At 47.2% G+C, this 25,548-nt stretch overlaps 1 protein-coding gene and 1 pseudogene across 1 annotated transcript in view; one reads left to right on the forward strand and one right to left on the reverse strand.

Annotated features, from left to right (window-relative positions):
• The window catches only part of MYO5B (myosin VB), a 340,872-nt gene that overhangs the window by 109,369 nt on the left and 205,955 nt on the right, over nt 1-25,548 (reverse strand). Inside the window, exons 8-11 of the mRNA XM_057699421.1 lie at nt 24,010-24,117; nt 20,279-20,388; nt 13,615-13,880; nt 315-396 (exon numbers count right to left, since the gene is read on the reverse strand). Of these exons, the coding sequence (XP_057555404.1) occupies nt 315-396; nt 13,615-13,880; nt 20,279-20,388; nt 24,010-24,117 (566 nt within the window). The remainder of the gene's footprint in view (nt 1-314; nt 397-13,614; nt 13,881-20,278; nt 20,389-24,009; nt 24,118-25,548) is intronic.
• Nucleotides 2,794-3,046, forward strand: LOC130831518 (40S ribosomal protein S27-like; annotated as a pseudogene).

Below are 25,548 nucleotides of genomic sequence, written 5' to 3' on the forward strand. Positions count from 1 at the left end.
CAATCACAAGAAGCCTCATAGCTGGCTTGCAGTTGCTCAAATACCTCAAAAGCTCAGGCTCAAAATGAGTGGGAGTCAAAGTCAAGGAGAGGATCACTGACCCTCTCAACCCAGCTGCCCCGATTCTGACCTCCTTCTGAGCAGTGGGGAGAACCTGCCTAGAGCTGGGGCACCACCAGGAAACCAAGGGCAGGTCAGGGCAGAGCTAGGGCCCACTGACCCTAGATGGGAGAGAAGTAGGCCGGGCTGTCTGTCACTTCCTGGTGGAGAGAGAGGTCTCCGCTACCCAACTCTCCGGGTCCAGAAAAACCTACCGAGTTGAACTGTTGCTGGAGCTTCTCATTTGCGTAGTTGATACAGAACTGCTCAAAGCTGTTCACCTCAAACGTCTCAAACCTGCAGAATGGAAACATCAGAGGATAATGCAAGAGACATCTCCTTTAACCAAAGGGATCACTGGGACTTCAGCAAGGCGGCCCTCATCCTCCGCTCCCATCCGGCTCTAGCCTTAACTCTAGCACACAAGTCCTGTCTGCTCTTGTGCCCAAAGAGACCACGGTTGCAGGTATCAGCACAACAGAGTCCTATTAAATAGGAGAGTAAAAATGTATATCTTTTCACAATTAGAAAAAGTACTGACAGCAGGAAAATTTGGAAAAAGCAGGTGTGAAAAGGGGAAAGTCACCCACAATTCTATCACTCATGTTAACCACCAGCTACATTTTGGTACGTTTCCTTCCAGCAATTTTACATTTTTCAAGAAAAGTAGAATTATATGTAAAATTATACCTATATTTGTCATTTAATTTCCCATTTGTTACTGAACATTTCCCCACACCATTGTTCTTCAAAGGCATCAGTTTTAATGTCTGCCTCATGGACCATCGTACGGATCCAAGATGCTGCTTTAGGCCTGGGGATTGCACAGGTGCCCAGCTGAGGGGACCAGTGGGGACAGAATGTAGCTGATGCCCCCCTCAAGTATGCAGGGGGAGCATTTACCCCAGAAGGGATGCCTTTTTCCAATTCACACAAAGGCTCCTGCTGGGCTGGCAGTGGCCCCCATGCAGGTGAATCATAATTTAACCAATCACCTATTGCAGGACATTCTGGTTCTTTTTCAGGTTTTTAGCTGCTAACACTGCTGGGACAAATACTGGATGTACATCTTTGAATTCTTGATTCTCAGGATGCTATTCCAGAAGCAAAACTATCACGTCGGAGTTTGTTTTCTTAAATGGTAGAGGCAAATTACCTTCCAGAAAGACGGAACCAATTGATATAATCACCCTACCTGCTGCCCCCCAACCCAGCCTCCCAGTGTATGAAAGCATCGTGTTCTCCTAATCCTGGTTAATAATGTTGTTTTTAAATTCATGTTTGACTTAGAGTTTATGTACAATAAGATGCACCCATTTGAAAGACATATTTCAATGAGTTTCTGATAAAATTATACTGTATGTGCCCACCATCACAATCAGATATAGAACATAATTTTATCACCACAATCACCTCAAAAGTTCCCCTGTGCTCCAATCAGGTCTGTTCCCCTTGCCCTCCACTGCGAGTATTAATGCATCACAGATCTTCGGTCAATCATGTAGATTACCTTTTAAAAATCTTTGGTTAATTATCACATGAAAAATGTTTTTGTTTGAATTTCAATTTCTTTGATTATTGATAGAGCTCAACATTTTCCTGTGTGTGTACGAGTCAGCCGTACTTTGTAACTGTCTGTGACTGGTGAAGCATTTGCTGGGTTTTAACTTTTAAAATGGACTTATTTGAGCTCTTTATACTTCAGATCGTCAACACTGGCATCAACTGCTCCAGTGAAACGTTTGCGATATGGCTCAGTCACTGCTGGGGCAGGGGGCTGGGGAAGAGGTGGAAGCTGCAGAGAGGAGGGCAGGCAGAGACGAGACACGGCAGACACAGCCAGGCATGGTCCCTCCTGCAGGCCTTGAATGCTACACTTGAGGGATTTGGATTTTACCAGCAGTGGGGGGAATTTGAAGGATTTTAAATTAAGACATGACAACCATATTTGCATCTTAGAAACACTGTGATTTGCAGGAAGGTGTGCAGGACTGAATGCAGGATGTCAGGTAAAGCAATTATTACTGCAGTAATAATTCAGGAAAGATCCAATCAGGGCATGGCTTAGGCTGGTGGTGCTCAAGCAACGGGAAGATTCTAAAGACATTAAGGAAGGTGGAAATGAGAGGTCTTCAAATGACCAACAGAGTGTGCAGACGAGATTCACTTATACAACTCAATGGACGTGATCACCCACCACGCTGGGAGCATTATAATAGTATCAGCGCCTTTAGCTACAAGTGAGTGGGGCCACCATGTTCACAGAGCAAGGGCATCAGGCTGAGGGGGGTGAGAAGGGGCAGAAATCTAGGAGGAAGAGGCACCTGGCTCTCATTCACACACCAGGCTGAATGAGCTGGCAGGGAGCTGTAAATGAGCACCTACGGAGCACCAAGCCCCAGATGCTTCATGAGCTCTCAGTGAAAGCCCACAACAAATAAGAGTTGGGGTCTATTACTAATCCCATCCTACTGTAGAAGAAACTAAATAACCTGTCCAAAGTCAGAAAGTCAGTAGACAGAAGAGCCAATATTCGAACCCACAGAGAGTGATTTCTGAGACCACATTAACTCAAAAGGAGTAAAAGTTTCATTTAAGAAAGAAGGAAGAGGATGCCGTGCCCCCCGGGCGCGTGTGCTCCCCAGGGGTATCACCTCAGACACCTGGACGGGCTGGGCTTGCAAAAGGATCAACATGCCTTCGGCTAGAGATTTACTCCATCTGCCTTGGAAGAAGAAGCAAAAAAACATAAAAAGAAACAGCTGGCTCAACGTCGAAATTCTTTATGGATGTAAAATGTCCAGGTTGCTACAGGATGACCACGGTTTTCAGCCACGCCCAAACAATGGCGCTTTGTGTTGGTTGTTCAACAGTGTTGTCCCAGCAGACGGGAGGAAAGGCCGGACTCAGAGAAGGGTGTTCATTTAGAAGAAAGCCACACAAATGACCCACACAACTTCCTGGATTTGCGTTCTATCACAGAAAGCCTTATCCGTTCAGTAATTCTAGTTACTCTACCAAGATAAGGTTAATCTAGTTTAATCTACCAAAATTATGTTTAATTTTGTAAGGTATACAACAGCACTCTCCTATTTTTTTTTATAAATTTATTTATTTATTTGTCTATTGGCTGCATTGGGTCTTCATTGCTGCACTCGCGCTTTCTCTAGTTGCGGCGAGCGGGGGCTACTCTTCATTGTGGTGCACGGCACACATTGGTGGCTTCCCTTGTGGTGGAGCATGAGCTCTAGGCACATGGGCTTCAGTAGCTGCGGCACATGGGCTCAATAGTTGTGCCTCACGGGCTCTAGAGTGCAGGCTCAATAGTTGTGGCGCACGGGCTTAGAGGCTCTACAGCATGTGGGATCTTCCTGGAGCAGGGATCAAACCCATGTCCCCCATATTGGCAGGTGGATTCTTAACCACTGCACCACCTAGGAAGTCCCAGTGCTCTCCTATTTTGATGTCAGTTTTTCTATAAAATTTTGATTATGGGCATAAATAAGCGAATGAAGAAGGAAGAGATGACTAGGAAGGGCTGTGGACAAGGGGACAGCTTCCCAGGGGAGAAAGTGGTTGATCATATGGAGAGTAGGAGAGGGATGACACCAACGAGGGACCTGGGTTGGGGGCACAGGCTTCAGCCTTCATAACCTCACGTCACTAGCCCTCTCACTCTTAGTACGCGCAACTGAATTTTCTCAATCTTACATAAAATTATGCCAGCCCTTCTAAATAGACTGTACTCCCTAACTACCACTGCCTAATAGAAATGTTGGCGCTGCCCCTGGTGGGGTTAGGGATGGTGGTGGTGGGGAAGAGGTAGCATCCTATGCAGAAGGACCAGCAAAAATAAACCCATCAGATGTCCAACGGGGCCAGCTCAGTGCCCAGAAAATATCAGGCTCCTCCTCCTCTGTGCGCACCTCCCCGGCCAAGGTAAAAGACGAGGAGAAGTGGGAAATCATCCTGAGATCAAAGGAATCAACTGCTTGGAGACAAGCACATGAAAGCACAGCCTTCGGTCATGCCCACGGAAGAGAAATAAAACACGATCAAATATGCAAAGTCCAAGCTGGAGGCACTCCAGACCATGCAGGAGGGAGGCACTGGGTCTGCCAGTCGTTACCCTCGATTAGGGTCCTCCCAGCCCAGATGATGGTCCTATAGAGTGAGTTATGTCTCCCAGAATCTCATTTCCTTGCCCCCTCATAACCCCATCGCAGCCCAAGAAAGGTTGCTGATGACAGCCAAGCCCCAGAGAAAATTAATTAATAAAACCAAGAAGGAAGATAAAAGAGTCACCCCAGCAACTGGCCAGATAACAGCACTTGGGTGTACTTGCAGAGCTTGTACTGACCTCCACAAATAAAGAATTTAAATATCTCCCACTTGTCATTTTTTAAAGGTTTACATTGGTAGCACTCCACAAAGAACATTCTCATTAATCTGAGATGGCCTGAAATTACCTCATAATTTCCCTATTTCTAAGATATTATCTGGTAACAATTCCTCTGCCGTCTAGTGTAATTACTGCAATGTGGAGGCCAGAGATGAATGAAGGGTTTGGTTAGCTTGGAAAATGTCTAAGATGACTGACCTCAGAAAACCACAGTTAGGGAGACACGGCAACTTCTCTAGAATGAAATTATATTTGCAGTAATTCTTGCCATCAACAGAGATGACTTTTTAAAAATAAACACAATGGATCAAAGTATAGTTCACAACATTAAAATATCACAAAGAAATTTATATATATGCTAGAGTTTAGATTTCTCCTATAAAATCAATGTTGAGAATATTTAGACCAGAATCCTTGGGTGGGAGGAAGGTCAAAACACAGAGTAAAACTTGATGCTGAGACCTGAGATCTGTACTCACAGTGGTACAATTATTACCCCTATCTTCAAAACACAGTAGAAAAGTAGACAAATCCCTTCTTATTCTACCCGACTTCAGGGTGGGGTGAGGGATATAAGTGCCTCTATAAAAATAAGGTAGTGTCTGGGGGAAAGTGAAACCGTGATGAAAAGAAGTCAATCCGTTGCTCTGAGATAATTATTAACCTCCATAAACCACTCACTCCAGAGCAGAGGCAATGAGATGCTTGGAAGCTTGGGAAACAGTTCCTCCCCTGGAGCATGGGTCAAAGAAACTAGACTTTCTCAGCTCAGTCTTTTTGCTCTACCCTTCTACAAAAGGTCAAAAAAGAAGATATGTGATACACGTGAGACATAGAGGGGGGCTTCTAGGGAATGACTGCTAAAAGTCAAACGTTCTCTCACGGTCTCTTTCCCTCCTGAAGCCCACGAAACCTCACAAGGGCACCTTGCAGTCTGTTAGGGAGGCTAACCCTTCTGATCTCTTTACTAAACAGTCCTGGGATGCCAACTGCACCTTAGAAAAGCAGGACTTGAATTCTGCTCATGTGCTTCTCTCTGTCCCCGCACAGGACTTGTCCTTCAGGGAGAGCAGGTCTAGGCATTGCTCACATTCCAAGGTCAAGCACAGTTCTTCTGGAGGACTTAATTTCATTCAGTGTGCAGTGTGCTCCAATTCCCGGCTCTTCTCCATGCCTGAAAATCTAATGTGGGACAGGAAGATACCCACCATATGGTAACCCTCTCCCAATCCATCAGTCAACTGTCCCGGGAACTATAAGGTCTGCAAAGAAAAGCAACAAAGATCCTGCATGCTGCAACTAAGACTCAACACAGCCAAAAATTAAATAAATAAATAAAGAGATAGATAGATAGATAGATAAAATAAATATTAAAAAAATAAAAACAGGCAAAGAACTTAAATCATTTCTCCAAGAAGATATACGACTGGCCAAGAAACATATGAAAAGATGATCAGAAATCATTAGAGAAATGTATATCAAAACTACAATGAGATATCATCTCATACTTATTTGGATGGCTACTATAAAAAAAATAGGGACTTTCCCGGTGGTGAAGTGGATAAGACTCCACAAAGCAGGGGGCCTGGGTTCAATCCCTGGTCAGGGAACCAGATCCCACATGCATGTCGCAACTGAGCGTTCACATGCCATAACCAAGGAGCACACCTACCTCAACTAAGACCTGGTGCAAATCAATCCATCCATCCAAAAAAACAGTGTTGGCAAGGATGTGCAGAAGCTGAAACCCCTGGGCACTATTGGCAAAAATGTAAAATGATGCAGCTGCTATAGAAAACAACATTGAGGTTCCTCTGATAATTAAAAATAGAGTTACTATGATCCAGCAATCCTACTTCTGGGTATACACCCAAAAAGTTTAAAAGAAGAGACGTTTGTACACCCTTCCTTGTTCATTGCAGCATTACCACAATAGCCAAGAGGCAGAAGCAGCCTAAATGTCCATCAATGGATGGACAGATAAAATGTGGTATATGCATACAATGTAGTATTATTTCCCTCTTAAAAGGAAGGAAATCCTGTCACACGCTACAACATGCTTGAATCTTGAGGACATTATGTTTAGCGAAATGAGCTAGTCACAGAAGATAACTACTATATGATTCCATTTACACGAAGTATGTGGAGTTGTCAAAATCACAGGGACAGAAAGTTGAGTGGTGGTTGCCAGGGCCTGGGGAGAGGGAGGATGGGAGCTGTTTAACATGAAAAAATTCTAGAGATCTATTGCACAATAATGTGAATATACTTAACATTACTGAATTGTATATGTAAAAATGGTTAAGATGGTAATATTTATGTTACATGGTTTTAACTAGAATTTAAAAATTTTTTAAATAAAATATTAAAAAGCACTGAATAGAGCTGGATGCAATCTAAGATTAGGAAATACCATAAGAGATGTAGAAAGTAACACAAGAACTGAGAATGATATAAAATCTCAGCAAAGGACTTCCCTGGTGGCACAGTGGTTGAGAATCTGCCTGCCAATGCAGGGTACACGTGTTCAACCCCTGGTCTGGGAAGATCCCACATACCTCGGCACAACTAAGCCCTCGAGCCACAACTACTGAGCTTGCACTGTAGAGCCCATGAGCCAAAACAATTGAGCCCATGTGCCGCAACTACTGAAGCCCGCATGTCTAGAGCCTGTGCTCCACAACAAGAGAAGCCACCACAATGAGAAGCCCGTGCACTGCAAACAAAGAGTAGCCCCTGCTCGCCGCAACCAGAGAGAGCCCATGCACAGCAACGAAGACCCAGTGCCTCCAATAAACAAATAACTTAAAAAAAAATCCCAGCAAACCCCATTTTCTGTTTCTGGGGCCCAAATGTCCCTTGGTATCCTGTCCCTCTCTGTTCTCAGCATAAGGCATGAATCTACCCCTGCCTTGCTCCCAAAGTCTTCTGGGCCAACAGTCCTCATCAAGAATGGTCTGGCCACAATGAGGTACCACCTCACACCTGTCAGAATGGCCATCATCACAAAATCTAGAAACGATAAATGTTGGAGATGGTGTGGAGAAAAGGGAACTCTCCTGCACTGGTGGTGGGAATGTAAGTTGGTACAGCCACTATGGAAAACAGTTTGGAGGTTCCTTAAAAAACTACAAATAGAACTACCATATGACCCAGCAATCCCACTACTGGGCATATACCCAGAGAAAACCATAATCCAAAAAGAAACATGTACCGTAATGTTTATTGCAGCACCATTTACAATAGCCAGGACATGGAAGCAACCTAAATGCCCATCAACAGATGAATGGATAAAGAAGATGTGGCACATATATACAATGGAAAATTAGCCATAAAAAGGAATGAAGTGGAGCTATATGTAATGAGGTGGATAGACCTAGAGTCTGTCATACAGAGTGAAGTAAGCCAGAAAGAGAAAAACAAATACTGTATGCTAACGCATATATACGGAATCTAAAAAAAAATGGTACTGATGAACCCAGTGACAGGGCAAGAATAAGGAAGCAGATGCAGAAAATGGACTGGAGGACAAGTGGTGGGGGGGACAGAGGGCGAAGGGGAAGCTGGGATGAAGTGAGAGAGTAGCATAGACATAGATACACTACCAACTGTAAAACAGATAGCTAGTGGGAAGTTACTGTATAACAAAGGGAGATCAACGCGATGATGGGTGATGCCTTAGAGGGCCAGGACAGGGAGGATGGGAGGGAGTCACGGGAGGGAGGGGATATGGGGATATATGTATAAATACAGCTGATTCACTTTGGTGTATCTCAGAAGCTGGTACAAGAGCGTAAAGCAATTATATTCCAATAAAGAGCTGAAAGAAAGAAAGAGAGGAAGGAAGGAAGGAAGGAAGGAAGGAAGGAAGGAAGGAAGGAAGGAAGGAAGGAAGGAAGGATGAAAGGAAGAATGAAAGAAAGATGGATAGATCTGGCCATACCAAGAGGCACATGAAAAGCTCCTCAACATCACTGATTATTAGAGCCATGCAAATCAAAACTACAATGAGGTATCACCTCACATCAGCTAGAATGGGCATCATCAGAAAATTCACAAACAGTAAATGCTGGGGAGGGTGTGGAGAAAAGAGAACACTCTTGCACTGCTGGTGGGAATGTAAATTGATACAGCCACTATGGAGAATAGTATGGAGGTTCCTTGAGAAACTAAAAATAGAGTTACCATATGATCCAGCAATCCCACTACTGGGCATATACCCAGAGAACACCATAATTCAAAAAGACACATGCACCCCAATGTTCATTGCAGCACTATTTACAATAGCCAGGACACAGAAGCAACCTAAATGTCCATCAACAGGTGAATGGATAAAGAAGATGTGGTACATATATACAATGGAATATTACTCAGCTGTAAAAAGCAATGAAACTGGGACATTTGTAGAGACATGGATGGACCTAGAGACTGTTATACAGAGTGAAGTGAGTCAGAAAGAGAAAAACAAATACTGTATATTAACACATATATGCAGAATATAGAAAAACGGTACAAATCAACTGGTTTGCAAGGCGGAAATAGAGACACAGATGTAGAGAACAAACATAAGGACACCAAGTGGGGAAAGCGGTGAGGGCTGAGGGGGAATGAATTGGGAGACTGGGATACCAAAGTGCACACTCAATACATGCAGTTTATTGTCTGTTAACTGTATCTCAATAAAAGTTCTTTAAAAAAAAAAAAAAAAAGAATGATCTGGCCATAGCCAAAGCTTCCTGCTACCTTGGCATTTTGAAGGCTAAGGTCAAAGACAAACAAATGCGTGTTTTCCCCAAACTGGAGCCATTTATTTCTTGTTGCCTTGAGGAGGGAGAGGAATAAAGGACTACGATTACAATTAATCATGCCTGCAGTGGCAAACACTGGTTAATGCAACATGAAAAGGAAACCCTGGCCAAAAACTGCCTGGCTCTCTCCTATTAATTTCCATCCCCTGCTTGGTAAGAAAACCCTGCAGGCAGCTTCACAGATCCTCAGTTAAGGAAAAGAACTTGGCTCGGGTTGGCTAAATTGCTCTGGGCGTTGCTTGCTTTGCACTTCTTGGAGCTGGGCAGGGGAGCAAGATGTAGGGAAGCCATGCTTCTACCAGGACACTGGGTATCTGGAACTGTTCAGGAGAGGCTGAGAGAAGGGCCTCTGAGCTGGAGGCTCACCACGGTTGTGGTGGAGGCAGCTGCGGCCCATGGAATTTATTTAGGCGCTCACAGCCTCTTCCGCCATTTGAACTACCTACCAGTCAGAACATCACAAGGGGAGGTACATGTGTATGATGCTGGCTCTCACACTGCTTGCTTATATATGTAGAAGTGCGTGTTTGTTCACTCTAGCTGCTGGTACTATAGCAATATTTTAAACATTTACAGAAAAATCTGGAGTGGCTCATTTATACTACAGAACTCCTTCCAGCTGTCTCGAGAATGAGCTTGACTGGTGAACCAGGAATGCTCTAGCTGTTCATCTAGCTCTAACCAGTTCATCTAGGGACTCATCCCAGTTGAAGGAATCAGTGCCTACTTGTAGGGGGGGGAGCAGCAATCCCCCTCCTATTTGCTTGCTTTGCACATTTCCAACCTAATTCAGAGAGGAAGATAACTTTAGTCCTTTCCTCTTAATCAATGGGATTTAATGTGTTCAGAAACCTACCCCCACCCTCCTTCCCACTCTCTCCAGCTTCCACATGCTCTCTTTTGCTCACAGTTGACAAGGAGAGTAAGAAAATAAAAAACCACTAGGTCATCCCAAGGGCACCTTCTACGTGCATCAAGGTATCCCCATACTAGGGCTGAGAAACAAGTGAGAAATGGGATAGATGGTCTCCTCCCTCTCCAGTGTCTGGTGCTCAGGGATTTGGGTAGGAAACTCAAAAAATGAAAATGCTGGAGTTTTCAGATGCCATGGAAGAATCACTTCCCACAGTCATATTGTTTGTAAATAAAGCCTAGAGACAGGAATTAGTTTGAAATGAGAGGGAGGTGGTTAGAGAGGGCAACAGAGGTACGGTATCAAGCACGGCACTCACTTTCAAGTAATTGAAAACAAAAGAGTCGGTGGGTTTCTGAGAGTCTTTTCTGAAAGATACCTGGAAGGTGTCTGAAGCCCAAAGGAAGCTAGGCAGAAAGACTCCTTGCTTGAGAGAGGGAGACTACAGTAAATAGTTCAACTTAAATCCCAATTTCCACCAATTGTTGCCACTTTCTCCCAGATTAAGAGATGTCACTGATCTGATAGGTCAGAGACAGTACCTCTATAGTCAAATCACCCATTTCTGTGAAGTTTTTGGTTTTGGTCTCTTAGGAGTTCATTACCTAGCCTCTGACTAGGAAAGAAAGCCAGATTTATACAACGATTTCTCGGCAGACCAGAGGCACAGACGTGTGTAACTTCAGGGTCGCCCGTAAGTGCTTTCTTGGCAACAAATGGCCCAGTTAGACAGCAGCTGGTTGACGCTGAGCCCACCTTATCTACCTGCCATCCTGAACTCTGCGCACAGTGTGTGAAGCCAGCACCGACTGAGTGGGTGGAGGAGGGACGGTGCGCGGCATTTCTCTCTCCCCAGGAGGAGGTGAATTTCTTTCTAAATATGATCGCTTCATGACAAGGTTCGAGAAAGTAAATTAGCTTCTGAGGAAGAACAAGGATTAAAAAAAAGAGAAAACAGCATAGCGCGTCTGGAAGGAAGCTAACTCGCTGAGAGTGCTCGTCCAGGGCCCCACACTGCGCGGCGCCCCTGCGATGGGACCTGTCCTCACTGGAAAGCTGTCAGATGCTCTCAAAGGAACCCACAGCCACACGGAGATGCGGGAGACACACAGGTCAGGAGCTGGCACCAGAAACAGCAGATGGAGCCCTGTGGACCCCATCCACCCATAACAAGTGCACCTTCAAACCACAAACAAGTCTCCCCTGGGATTTATTTCTCCCCTTTGAGCGGTCACAGGATTTTAGAGAAAATAGACTCAATTATAAAAATTAAATGGCAAATGTGAAGACAAAATCCCCGCTTGCAGGGGCCCGGCTGACACCTCCAGACCCAGCAGCACCAGGAGCCCAACTCACGGAGGCCCCCTCCTCCCCCGCAATAAGCAAAGCCTCTTGCTGGAGATGCTTGGAAAGGGAGGAACTGTCTATTTAAGCTCAAGGCACTGCTAAGACAGTGCGTACCTATAACAGAACCGAGGCACGATATTGTACACGTCAGTAGCACTGCAGTCAAAATATTTCTACATGTTATTAACAAAAACGAGTCTCCACTTTCATCTTCCCACATGGAAAACTCAGTGAAAATAGATTCTCGCCCAGGTAGATTAAGGGAATCAGGTCGGATGCTGCAGCCCAATCTTCTCTGGGTCTCACATCAGACGGTAATACTAAAGGTCAGTTTTCTGGAAACCCAATTACCTGAAAATACTCTTAGCAGAGGGATGAATGACACAGAATTAATTACTTGACAGCTTGGTAGTACGTTCCCAGGGTGCACAGACTGTCCTACGCTGCTCTCCCCAGAGCAAGTGGAAGGGTTGAGCCAAAGCCGGCACTCGACTGACCAGGAGAGAAGCAGCGTGTCCACAGTCACTCGGCTGGAGCCCTGGAGAGCCTGGGGAGGAGGTGCTCCCCTGCCTCCCCCCGGGTCATCCTCCACTGTGCTCCTCATCGCCTAGGAGGATTGTGCCCCTGTTCCCAAAGGGGCTTTCCCCACCGCCCGTGTTCTACTCTCTCTTTGAAAGACGGAGTTCAAGCCTCACCTTCCACATGAAGCTTTTCCTGACTGTGCCAATAAGCGTGCTCTCTTCTGTCTTGAAACTCGTAGACCGCGTGCTAGTCCAAGGCAACTAAGGGTCCGAACCCTCAAGCCGACCCTGCTACAATTTCTTGTGTTGTCTCTTGTATTATGTAGCTCATGCACGTGACTTAACTCTTTAGCATGTTCTGGAGGACTTTGTGATGCCAGAAATCAAGTTTCCTTCTTCTTGCATTACCGCCACAGCATGTGACTGGTTTGATCTGAAGCCCAATGATGAACAAGAGCAACAGAGATGGAGCTGGGACAGCCTGTCTTTGTACGGGCAAGCGGCCGCTTCTAGAGAAGCTTCTCCTTTACTACAGCCTCAACGCAGGGCGAGTGCCAGCTTGTCACCCACCGAGCAGTCGTTTCTACCAGAGCATCATGGCTCTTACAACTCTGCACTTCTAAGGGTCCGAATTTCTATTTTAAGACGGAAACCATGACCTCTGTGATATAAAGATCCAGGAGGATTTCGTCTACTATTAGCTTAAAGAGGCCAGGACGTTGATCATAAAAGAAGCGCAGGTGAGGTTTCAACCCAGTATATATAATTTCAAGCAATTCTAGAAGGACCTGGAATGAAACTCAGAGAGGCTTGTAGCTCAAAACTTCCTTTCAAGCTACAGAAACTAAAGACCAGAGGGGCTGTGCTCTCTGGAGGGTCATTCAGCTAGCTGATGACAGCACTGAGTCAAAAAGCCAGTGTCCTAGTGCCTAGTGAGGTACACTTTCTACGTGACAGGCTGCCTCTCCCTGCAACATACAGTTATGAGTAATAGTCCTTTCCATTAGGCTAGAATTCTGAAATGAAGAGAAACTTCACAGGAGTGAGCACACACCACATCAATCCATATAGCACGGGGCACAATTATAGTATTAAAACAATCAGCTCGATTGGTGATACAGTGAATGAGGTCGGATGAATAGATTTAAATAAAACATAACTGAAATACAAAACCTGAATTTAAGTTCAGAGAGACCTCCAGTCTGATGTTGGGCAAGACACTGCCCTCTCTAGGCCTCCGTTTCCCAGTAGGACAAAGGGATGTCTGCAGGGTTTCTCGGCGGGGGAGCTATTGGTGTCTGACAGGGTCCATGCTTCCTCGGGACCGTCCTCCATAGGACACCTAGCACCCCTGACCTCGGGTCACCAAGTGCCAGTAGTGACCCAGTCACTGTGACAACCAAAAATGCCCCCTTCCCCCGTATTTCACACTCCCCTGGTTGAGAACCAGCAGGAAGGTCTCCAAGGTCCCCGTTGGCTCTAACATGCCAGCAGGAAGATCGGCAGGAGGCGGCGCAGGCCTACCCGTAGATGTCCAGGACCCCGATGAAGGAGTGCTGCTTGAGGGAGGTGTGCAGGGCCTTGTTGATGTGCCCCACGATCCAGCCGAACAGCTGGGCGTAGATGTGCTTGGCCAGGGCGTCGCGCGCGTTGACCACCTGCTGCAGGGACATGGTCTTGACGTAGGTCTCCGAGGTGGTGACCAGCTTGCGGTGGCACAGCCAGTGCTCCATCTGACTGTGCTCCACCCCCAGCAGCCGGCAGAAGTTGCTCAGGTGTTCATCCTCGGGCTGGAAGAGACACGGGAGAAGGGTTCAGGAGGGGCGTGGAGGACAGCCTGCCGCCATGCCCTCTCCCCTCCCTCGAACTCTAGGCGCCCCCCCCCCGAACCCCACTTCATCCCCAGCCACTGCCCCAGCTGCCTCACGCACTCTCACACCACTAAGTGACAACTGGGGCCCAAAGAGTGTTGCTCAAACTGATAATACCTGCTAATGAACAAATTATCAGCAGGGCTTTAAAAAACAGCTCTCCACTTTCCCTGTCCCCTCCACCATCGCCAGCGGCTGCAGGGTAAGCGGAGGAGAGGGTTCCTGAGTGAAGGGAGCAGGATGAGAACTGATAGCTTAGGAAGGAATACTCCATTAAGGGTAAGGAGCCAGAGGCAAAATCACAGTGAATGTAGCTTCGAACGCAGAGTTCCACATGCAGTGCTCAATCCACAGCCCGGAAAGGTCCTCACTTTCGAGCATTACCTTGGACGAGCACGTGGTCTAGAGCGGTGCACTCAGAAACGAGCCCTCAGCTGACCCACCTGGACGATGACCGCGCACTGACATCACACCGTCCTAAGCTTCCAAGCAGACTTGCTTTCATCTTAGCCTCAGTGATACTAAACACGTAACCGAACTTATTTATATTCTTTAAGCACTTGTGACTTAGGAAAAAAAGTGAATCTAGGTGGAAAGCTAGGACAAATGCCAAAAATAAGGAACACATTTTGACCTGGGAAGATCATTTGGAACGCTGTAACTGACAGTCATGTTGAGAGCTGGGAAAAACTAGGAATGCCTCCAGAGTAAGTCCCTTCGCCACACAGATAAGAAGCAGAGCCCCAGAGGAGTACATGAATGCACCCAAGCAGTCAGCTGCATTTGATCTTGACCCTCATTTACCCAAAGTACCAATCACACCACCCGGCCCTTGAGTTCCTGATAACTAAGTCACCCACAGAGTCTTGTCTTATTTCACCCAAGCGTGTAGGTCTCCTGGGTAAACCTTGCTGCCCATTCACAACACCCCACAGAAAACCTGCTTTTCCTCTAGAGAGTCTTCTGGCCTGTTATTCATCCCCTCATCTACACCCTCCAGGGAGAGCAGATAACCCACCCCCGAGCCTGCTGGAGAGCTTAATAACCCTGAGGCTGAAAGGGCATCCTTTAGAAAGTCACGTGCCACCTCCTAACGGCCCTGAATTGCTTGTGGGACTCATATCCTGAGGAGGCTGCCATGTAGGATATACACACGGGCCTGTTCAATGAAAATTAACACAGACAAGCGCACCATTTCCCCAGGCCAATTTTTCCCTCCTACAGATATTTAAAATCTATCTACCCTAATATACACAATTACAAAATAATAAAATGTCAGAGTAGGAAAGAACCCGCAAAAATCATTAGGGCCAGACTTCTTCCGGGGTATGGTTTGTGGGGTAATAGTTACAGAGACCATTAATTGGTTACACTCAACAAAAGTGGGGGGAGGGGGAGTGACACCAGGAAGTGGCTTGTTAAGGTGCCCTGTAAACACGGAGAAAGGGGGAGAGAGAGAGAAAGAGAGAGAGAGATTTCACAGAGCATTTCGTGAACTTAATTGACAAAAGACCCTTAACTTCCTAAGAAGTTGCCTAGGGTTAAGTTTCTCAGGAAAATATCTGGGAATCATCATTCTAATCCAATCCCCCTTATTTTTCAGATGAGGAAAAAAGGGCGAAATGAGGCTCCGCGACTGTGGCCCAGAGCCCCTAACCAGGCCTGGGGGGGAATCAGCTTGGGCTGGGGGTGAGGAGAGGCCCCTGTCTTTTCACGCACTCAGCAGCTGGGGCTGCCGGGTCCACCTCTGCTGGCCCACAGCCTTCCACCCGGCAGCTCCCCACACCGCCCTCTCCCGCACACAGGAAGTCGCATGTGACAGCGTTAAGTGCCTGGGGACAGCGTGGCAGGCGACAGCTTCAGAGGCGGCCAGCACCCAACTTAGCAACCTGACCTATCTCCAAGGAAGTCTTAACTGCTAGGCACAGCACTGCAGTTGGATTCCTCGATGTGTAAACGGCCCGCGAGCAGCAAACACGCCCGCCCAAGGCCTGCCCACAGCCTCTCTCCCCTCCCTGGCATCTCTCAGGTGAACACCGTAGAGAAAGAACCACAAGTTCTGGAACTTTCTGATCATCACCACGGGACAGGGTCCCGTCCGCGGCAGCGGGGCGTGGCTAGCCCATCTATCACCCCCTTCTGACTGTTGATTAAAGATGCTAACTGAAACTGATTTAACATCATGCAATTACATTGAAGCTTAATTAAATGATGCTAAATCCATTAAAGACAGCCAGCATCACAGGCAGCAGATGAGTTTTGTGGGCCCATCCTGCCAAATTCAAGAAACAAATTGCCTCTGGTGTCCCAGTAACTGCACGCTGCTGCCTCTCCAACGTAGCCCTGGCAGTCACGGAACATGTTTTCATGCTTTAATTAAAAATAAAAATTACTGAGCAGAAGGCGCACTGCATCTGGACAGACAGCCTTTCCAGTAAGAGGTCCACCCTATGTACCCAAGGCATAAACCAAAATCCATTTGAGAGGGACTTCCACTAGCAGCCATTTAGTGAAGCATTTCTCGAGCTCACACTGTGTGCCCAGCAGTGCCCAGCACGGTGCTGGGCACCAACGAGGACATCAGGCTAGTGGAGGACAGGCCCAGCTCCAGGACGGACAGTCCACTGAAAGAAGCAGGGCTGGCAGTGGTGCAGGGGCAAGAATGCTGGCTGGCATAAAAGGAACGAAATTGAGTTATTTGTAGTGAGGTGGATGGACCTAGAGACTGTCATACAGAGTGAAGTAAGCCAGAAAGAGAAAAACAGATACTGTATGCTAACTCATATATATGGAATCTAAAAAAAATGGTACCGATGAACCCAGTGACAGGGCAAGAATAAGGACGCAGATGCAGAGAATGGACTGGAGGACACGTAGGGGGTGGGGAGGGGAAGCTGGGATGAAGTGAGAGAATAGCATTGACATATATACACTACCAAATGTAAAATAGCTAGTGGGAAGCCGCTGCATAACACAGAGAGATCAACTCGATGACGGGTGATGACTTAGAGGGCTGGGATAGTGAAGGTGGGAAGGAGTCGTGGGAGGGAGGGGATATGAGGATATATGGATAAATACAGCTGATTGACTTTGTTGTACAGCAAAAAATGGCCCAACAGTGTAAAGCAATTATACTCCAACAAAGAGCTTTAAAAATATAAATAAGATATTAAAAAAAAAAAAAGAATGCTGGCTGGAGCCTGACATAGCTTTGCTGTTAACTGTCATTATGACCTGAGAGAAAGTTTCCTCTCTCTGGGCCTTAGTTCTTCCAACCCCGTGAAGGGAGACAGATGCTCAGAAGGTGCACTCTGGCTCTACCAACGATGATGGTGACAGTCAAGAACCAATCCCCCAAGCCCTGTGCCAAGGTGGGTAACATCACCCCACCTGCAGAGGAGGAAACAGACTCAGAAAGGTAAGAAACTATCAGTAAGTGGCAGAACCAGGATCTGAACCCTGGCAGTCCTGACTCAGAGTTCTTGGTCAATTAGCTCTCAACACAGCCTCTAACTGGAGAACAACATAAGACCAACCTAGACCACACCTGCGCTCAAAAACCTCTGACTTCCTGCTGTCTCTAAGAGAAACAGCCTGGGGTCCAAGCCTCCACCTGCCAGGCGTCCTCTCCTCCCGTCACCGCCATCTGTGTCCTCCGGTCCCCTTCCCCAAGTGTGCCCTGATACCCCTGCTTCACAGTCTCTACACACCCTCAGTGGGTGCCAGTGCTGTCAGGGCTGGAAGAGTGAGCACAGGCGACATGGGCCTGAAGTTTAGGGGGGGAAACAGGCATCAATCAAATACCACCAGTGAACACTCACTTTCCTTCTCACCTGAGGGTCCCACAGAGGCTGGTGTAGAAGATCAGAGAGATACTGCACTTGGAAGTCTAAGTCCCAGCTTTCCAAAGAGGCCCTGACCCCGCCCACCCCCAACTGCAGGCGCCCAGGAACTCACGGGCCCCGGGACTCATGCCTCGCTGTCAGCACCACCCAGTTCTCAGATGTTCTCATCCATTTGCTCACTTGCATCATCCCTGAGCCTAGGGAGCCTCCAATATCCACCCATCTGCCCACGGGGCATCTACCAAGTGCTGGGCACTGTGCTGGGTGCTGGTGACACAACAGTCCCTGTTCTCGTAGACTTTGGAGTCTCGTGAGGGAGAGGAACACAACAAATCATCACGTAATAAATAACTACAACCATGCTGAGAGATACGGAGCAGAGGCACGAACGCTGTAAGAACCCCTGACGGGGGATTGACAAGGAGGTGAACTTGAGAAGGAGGAGACTGGGGGAAGGGTGGGGTGGAGGCCAAGGGAAACCTGTCATCTTTCCTGCATTTCACCAGCCTAAACCAGGAATTTTCCAATGCCAGTGTTCCTAATCTCACCTGTCCCCGACACGAGGCACAGTATGGCTGCCCTAAGGAACCAGGGGACATTTACAGGGGCTTGGGGGTGGGGAGGCACAGACCCTCTGTGCCTTTCTCACGAGGGGCAATGCTTCACTGGCCATAAAGACTCGGGCCTGGGGAGTGTCTGGCCTGCACTGGAGGTCCATCCACCACCCACCAAGGTACCAGGGTCTCCTCTGCTCACGTCAACCTGTCCAACAGCATCATCACTGCCAACTGCAGTGCCCTGCAATACACACACGTGCATGTGCGCACGCGCACACACACACACACACACACACACACACACAGGTACACACACACAGACAGGCGCACACACCACACACACAGGTACACACACAGACAGGCGCACACACCACACACACAGGTACACACACAGACAGGCGCACACAGCAGATACCACACACAGGTACACACACACAGACAGGCACACACAGCACACACACACAGGTACACATACAGACAGGCGCACACACCACACACACAGGCACACACACTACACACACATATGCGGCTACATACACACAGACAGGCACACACACAGACAGGTATACACACACACAGGTACACACACAGGTACACACACAAAGGCATGCACACCACACACATACAGGTACATACACACAGACAGGCACACACACACACAGGCGTGCACACCACACACACATACACGCACATACACACAGACAGGTGCACACACAGGTAAACACACACACAGGCACGCACGCGCACACAGGCACATGCACATCCAGCGCTGTCCCGGGCACCGAGCACTGCCCAGCGCCAGCTCTCCCTGCTTTCACACCCGGCCCAGCAGCTGACTCTCTTATGAGGCTGCAGACTCCACGCCAAGGATGATGGCAGCCCTGACGGGCCCAGGGGACTCTTCAAACCCAGGGCTGTTTCTCTTTTAGGGAAGATGTATGGAGGTGGGAGAGGGTGATGAGATTGGCCAAATGCCAGCTACGGTTCAGGTCTTCTTCTCCCTCAAGGCAGGGCCAGGCTTAACTGGGATAAAAAAATGTCAGCACAATTGAAAAAGCATCAGCTGTGCGTGGCCTGGACACAGGCCCACATTCATATTCTGTAGTTTTGTCTTCTGTATCTCCCCAGTTATTTAAATTCTAAGTCCTTGGTAGCAAGAATCACACTTTGTACCTCCTAGGACTTAGCCATAAATGGACACAAAACAGGCCTAAAATAAACAATTGCAGATCCACCTACTCAAGGTGAGAATACCAGCTTCAGCCCAGCCTGACACGATCACATACCAGAGAGCACACAACACGCCGTCTAAACTACCTGTAACTGGCAGGGCTCCACCATCCACCCACTTAGACAGTTTTTATCTACCACATATAAGGTACTACGCTGGGCACCAGGAAAGTAACAGTTATTAAGAACATTTATGGAGGACTTCACAGTTTGCAATACTGCCACACAGATGTCTCAATGTTCTGCTTTGTATTGCTAAAATCCTGGCAACTGTTGTCATCTGTCCTGTCTACCCAATTAGATGGTAAGCTCCTAAGAGACAGTCACCAAGTATGGTGTGCAACACGCCTTCACATCCCTGCAAGCACAAACCAAGAGTACTCACGGCTTGACAACACTTGACAGAGTTCCATGGACCTCAGGGTACTTGGGAAATCAAACCATCAAAGAGAATTTATTGAATAACCACTAAATTCTCTGCTCTCAGTGATAGAAACTTGGTGGCAGCTGATTTGGAAAAGGATTTGTTCTTTTAAAAAATTATCAGCAAGGGAACAGAAACCATTACTCTTAAGAATAAATAACCTATGAATGTCCTCTAAGTGTAAAGACATTTTGGTTGTATAAAACTGTACAAACAGAGTAAATTGTGTACATGTTATCGCTGGTGCTGCGGGCAACTTACTGATACACTACAGGATTCACCATCACGCTCGGCTTGAATCTCCACATTTCCAAGGTGTAGGATGGAAGCAATTATCTTAAAAATGCTTATCTGATGGGACTCTCTCACACCTGGAAAAAAAAAAAAATGAATGAATGACACTTCTTATCTACGGTAGGATAGAAAGGATGTTTTACCCTCTTTTTAAGGACTTAAAAATGTATCCTTTTCCTTTCTGGGCCAGTGACTCCTAAAATGATCCAGGCTCCTCACCAGGTAATTACCACTCACAGTAACAGCTCAGAGGGCAAAAGGGCTCCTTGGACCAGAAGAGAAATATCTTCACGGTGATTGTCCTGATCAAACCAGATGGGTCACGCTACCATGTGAACGTCTCCAAGAGCACAGGAGAGGCAGCAATCATGTAGACTCATTTTGGACTTCATTTCAACCCAACACGTTATGGATGTTTTTATGAGTTTAAGAAGATTGGTCATTTATCTGCAGTCATTTTTCTCCCAACATGATATCCTGCAAACATCTGTGACACGCATCTGAAGTGCCAACAGGGAAAGAAGAGGAGAAACTTCTCCTGGGGGTGCTGTTACGGGGCTGGATGGCCAGCTGGCTCCTGGCTGTCCCCCGGGGGCTGCTGTTTACCACACTAGACACTCCTTCAGTTACAGACACACACCCCTACTCCAGGGCCACTGGCAGCAAATACCCACGGCCAGTTTTGTCACTTATGCATGTGAGTTATCAAAGACATGGATACTCTCTTAAAATGTATATGTAGCTTTAAGGCATTATCATTTCTTTTTGAATTACCGAATATTTCAGACTTAAAAACAGGCTACAGACTAATAGAATGAACACCAGCCAACCTACCATTAAGTTTAAGAGACAATACAATTGTCCCCTAAGTTTTTACCCAGATGCAGTTACTTTTTCTTTCTTTTTTTTTTTTTTACTTCTCAAACTTTAATGGACACACAAATCACCTGGGAAACTTACTGAGATTCAGACTCTAATTGTGCTGGACTAGGGTGGGACCTGAGATTCCTCATTTCTATCCAGCCTCCAGGTGATGCGGATGCTAGTAGGTGAGGACAACACTTTGAGTAGCAAGGTTCCATGTGATCCGCAGTTACTCATTTTTAAGGCAATATTTTACTCAGGCTTAAACGAGCAGTCAGTGACACCTTATATAAATGGGAGTAAAGATGTGTCATGTTAGGATGAAAAACTTAACTGAGATAATCAACAAAGTTGACAACCCAAGCATGAACCAGACAAATTAACTCTGCACTTTAATAATGTTAGAGACCACTACTGTGTAAACGTCATAGGGTCAGGGATTTACTTTCTAATTCTTGTTACACGATATCTTCAAAATATACAAATTTTTAAAAATTACAACAAACCCCTGTTGTTGCCTCATCACTACCTCCTGGCACACAGCAGGTGCTCAGAAACATAAGAGAGAGAGAGAGACTGTGTTGACACTTGTTACACAGGCTGCAAGTGCCTGCAAATGTCTACAGAAATGTGTGCATCGTTCAGATATCTGCTTTTACTTAAACTAATAATCCACAAAACAGCCAGAGGGTCAATAATTTAGGCACATGTCCTGGTTCAGCGTAAACGAGTAAGGCTGGCCAAAGGAAGGCAGGTTAAAGCCAGAGGCTGAAACCCAGGACAAGACAGGAGGCTGGACGGTTGTGCACCTGTGTAGGGAGTGAAGCACTGGGCTTTTGATCAGAGCTTAGAGAGCTCTCAAGTCCCGCTGAAGAACCTGTCAGGAAGTGGGTGCTGGGCCCATCACAGGAGGAGAGGGAAATATCACTTTCCCCTTCCTCTCACGTATTCTTAGGAACCATTGCTTTGTCAGTTTCCAAAGATCTAACCACCCTGTCATAGTAGGAATTTAAGTAGTAGATATTGAATGACTGACTACTGAATCCGAACAGTAGTTAGGATTTTTGCACTATACTGACCACAAAGTCCCTTCTCAATACAGGATTCTCCGAATAAGCAGTACCTCTTTACAGGAAGCAACAAAACAAATTAAAAAAAAAATCAAAACCTAAATCCACAAGGCTTGTAGCCCACAGCCTGAGTCTTGTAAATACAGTTGTACTAGAACGCTGCTGTGTCTTTCCTTGCACACCCTGCCTACCGCGGCTTTTGCACCACAATGGCAATGCTGAATAGCTGCTGCGGAACTCACGTGGCCCAGAAGGCCCACAACGTTCGCTATCACGTCCTTCAAGAAAAAGTCTGCCAACCTCTGGAATTTAAAAAATGGACACGTTTATTAAAGAGTAGGGAAGGATGGCTTATTAAAATAATTAATTTTACAAATTTCATTTGCTTTGAGAATTAAAGTACCGAGTCTCCCCAGGGCCTTGGTGGAGCAACCTTCCCCTTGGATCAGCTTATGCCCAAGCCCAGTGCCCACACCAGCACTACAGGGGCCTTCTCCTTTCTGGGCAGAATGCTACCCTGCTCAGCATCAAGTCTCCTCTAAAGCTGCTCCCCAACTCTGGAGAATAAAACAGCGATGTGATGCTGGGGAACTCAGGGGTGCCTGTTACCAATTTACCATCTCTCAGCTTCAAACCTGCCCTTCTTTGCCCTGCGTTGTCACACTGGAGCTAGACCCTGTAAAGTTTTCCTCTGGGCCTGTTGCTGGCATGTCACTCTTGATCAATAGAGAGCACGGTGGGGACTTTGCAAGGCAAGAGCAGCAAGAAGACGTTTCCATTCCTGGTTCTGGTCCTCCACAGTCATCAGTATTCATCTTGGGAGCCCAGCACCCTCCCAGGTGAGCTCCGGCTGTGTCCTCAGGCCGTGCTCCCCCATCAGCAGCTGCTTCTGAGACGTTCCGGCCCTACCACACCCGGGGTACTGCAGGCTGCTTACACAGACCAGGGCTGGCCCACGCCCCCCTGCAGGTTCCTTCACCACCAGAGGGCTTCCTGAGCTTGGGGCAGCCACATCCTCCTAGAAGTGTTCGAAATCTCAGCCCGGGGTCGGGGGGCTCTCCTAGTCATTAGCTCCTGTATTGGCTGCTGCTCCTCACCCTTGAGATAGTTCTTTTACACCTACTACTTCTAGAACCCTAAAATCCTCTTATTTAATAGTTAATTATCGACCTGCTCTTGTTAACAATTACAGTAATTGTTCCCTGTGGGAATAACCAGTGTGGTTTCTGTTTCATGGGTACAAAAGGCAAACCGCATCTATTCACCCGTTATCCCATGGATTCCACTGCTAAGCTCTACATGGAATCAGCAAGGACAAAATCACACTGCACGTGTGACAGCACTACCAGACCGTCACAGTCTGTTTCCAACTTGGAGCCCATGATTGTGGTACATGGGTGGTTTTGGTCCCTAAGGTATGTTCTTTCTGCTAGAACACACTGCCTCAAACCCAGACCACAGCATGAAAAGACAGGCTCTTCTTGGTTTCTGTCCACTGGCATCAATGCCCTGAGGGAGTGAAAGGGGTACTTGGCATTGGCAGTGCCCGAGAGACCAACTCTCAGATCCCTGTTGTTAAGAAAGGGCACCAAAGCTCCATGCCATATGATTTGGGGCCCAAGGGCTGGGATGGCATAGAGAAAGAAGATATTCACCAAGAGCAAGAGGGCTTATGAAGGTTGGCAAGCAAAGTGGGATGTGGCCATGCTTTCTCTCCATGAAATCAACCCTCTGGACCTTTCTCCCTTTCTCCAAGCTCCTTACCAAGGAGTGTGAAGGCTTGTCGAGTCTTCTCAAAGTCCTCAGCATCATCTACACCCTCGATGGACGTGTCTCCTCCCTGTGACGTATAGAAGAAGTCCTCGGCACAGGCTGCAGTGGGAAAGGAGGTGAGGCCTCAGGCACGGGAGGGACGCTTCAACCCCGGTCCACCACCGACCACACCCATGAGGAGGGCCACTCCCCGAGCAAGCTGTCCCAGGCCCACATTTACTCCCAGCTGGATGTGGAACTCTTTCAAATGTCACCTTTACTGACAACGGCAAATGGGGGAGAAAAGTGAGTAACAGAAGACAGAAAAGTCCACCACACTGACAGAACCTGCTGCTGCCTTTGTGGAAACTGACACGTGAAAAACAAAGGAACACGAAAGTCATGGCAAGTTCAAGTTACAGTAGGAGTCACCATAGATTTGTTTTTAAAAAGGCTCTGATAGAGACAGTAAAATGTACACCCATCCTGGAACCAGACCTCCACGACTGCTGATAATCTTAGTCTGACAACCTCATTTGACACGAGGGGCAGTGATGTGCCCAGGGTGACGTGTTCTTTTTTTTTTTAAACGATGGAGCACCTTGGGCTGTTTAAGCATGTGTACAAATGCAGGTTCTGAGACCCTCAATGTTTGCTCTCATCCCCCAGCTTAATTTCCTCTTCAGTCAGGCCTCTGCTAACAGCCTTGGGATGACTGGTGAGGAGGGCCCAGTTTCCGTCGTAGAATTCAGAGCCACCCTCAGCAGAGGGCAAAAGTGCAACGAGCCCTGGGTAGTATCTGTACTACAGGGCTTGGGAGCCAGCATTTAAGGCAACAACTGCACCTCATCAAAACCACCCTCAAAAACCACTTCAACTTTCCACAAACTATAGTACCTTTGTGTGATATAACCCTGCCCAGTGCTTGGTATTTCTAAGTGTAAAATGTTTGATTTTCATAAGATGCCAAAACTGGACACTGGCTGTTTTCCTTCCTCCCCTGAAAACACTAGTGAAATGACTTTCTCTTGACCTGGGCATATATGGTTAAAGGCACATCAGTTACAGACGCTCAGATGCAGCTTCATTGCAACTCCCAGTCTCCCTCCTCCCCGCCGACTGCCACTGTCCTGGTTCTGACCTTCAGCATCTGCTGTCTGGGGACTGTTGCAAGAGATGCTAAGCCTTTCTCCCTGCTTCTGCTCCTGTCCTTTCAAAATCCTCCTCCAAACTGCTGGTAACTCTGATCACACCACTCCCTCTTAAAGCCCTTTGGAGACACCCACCTGCTCCACTGCCCTCAAGGCAAAGGTAAAACACCCTAGAAGGGCTTCCTGGACCTTTTGTGAAGTGGCCTCCTCCGACCACTCCGGACTCATGCCTAGACTTTCCTTCCCCATCTCTCTGTCCCAGACACACCAGCTTCCTTACCGTCAATCCTCAGCACTGCCCCCGTTCATGCCTTCAATGGCCCTGTCAACCGCTCCTTCCTGGTCTCTCCCACTTTGCACCTTGAATCCTATGGTCCAAGCCACACTGTGCTCCACCAAT

This window comes from Hippopotamus amphibius, chromosome 11, assembly GCF_030028045.1.
Source record: "Hippopotamus amphibius kiboko isolate mHipAmp2 chromosome 11, mHipAmp2.hap2, whole genome shotgun sequence".
In the NCBI taxonomy this organism is placed as follows: domain Eukaryota; kingdom Metazoa; phylum Chordata; class Mammalia; order Artiodactyla; family Hippopotamidae; genus Hippopotamus; species Hippopotamus amphibius.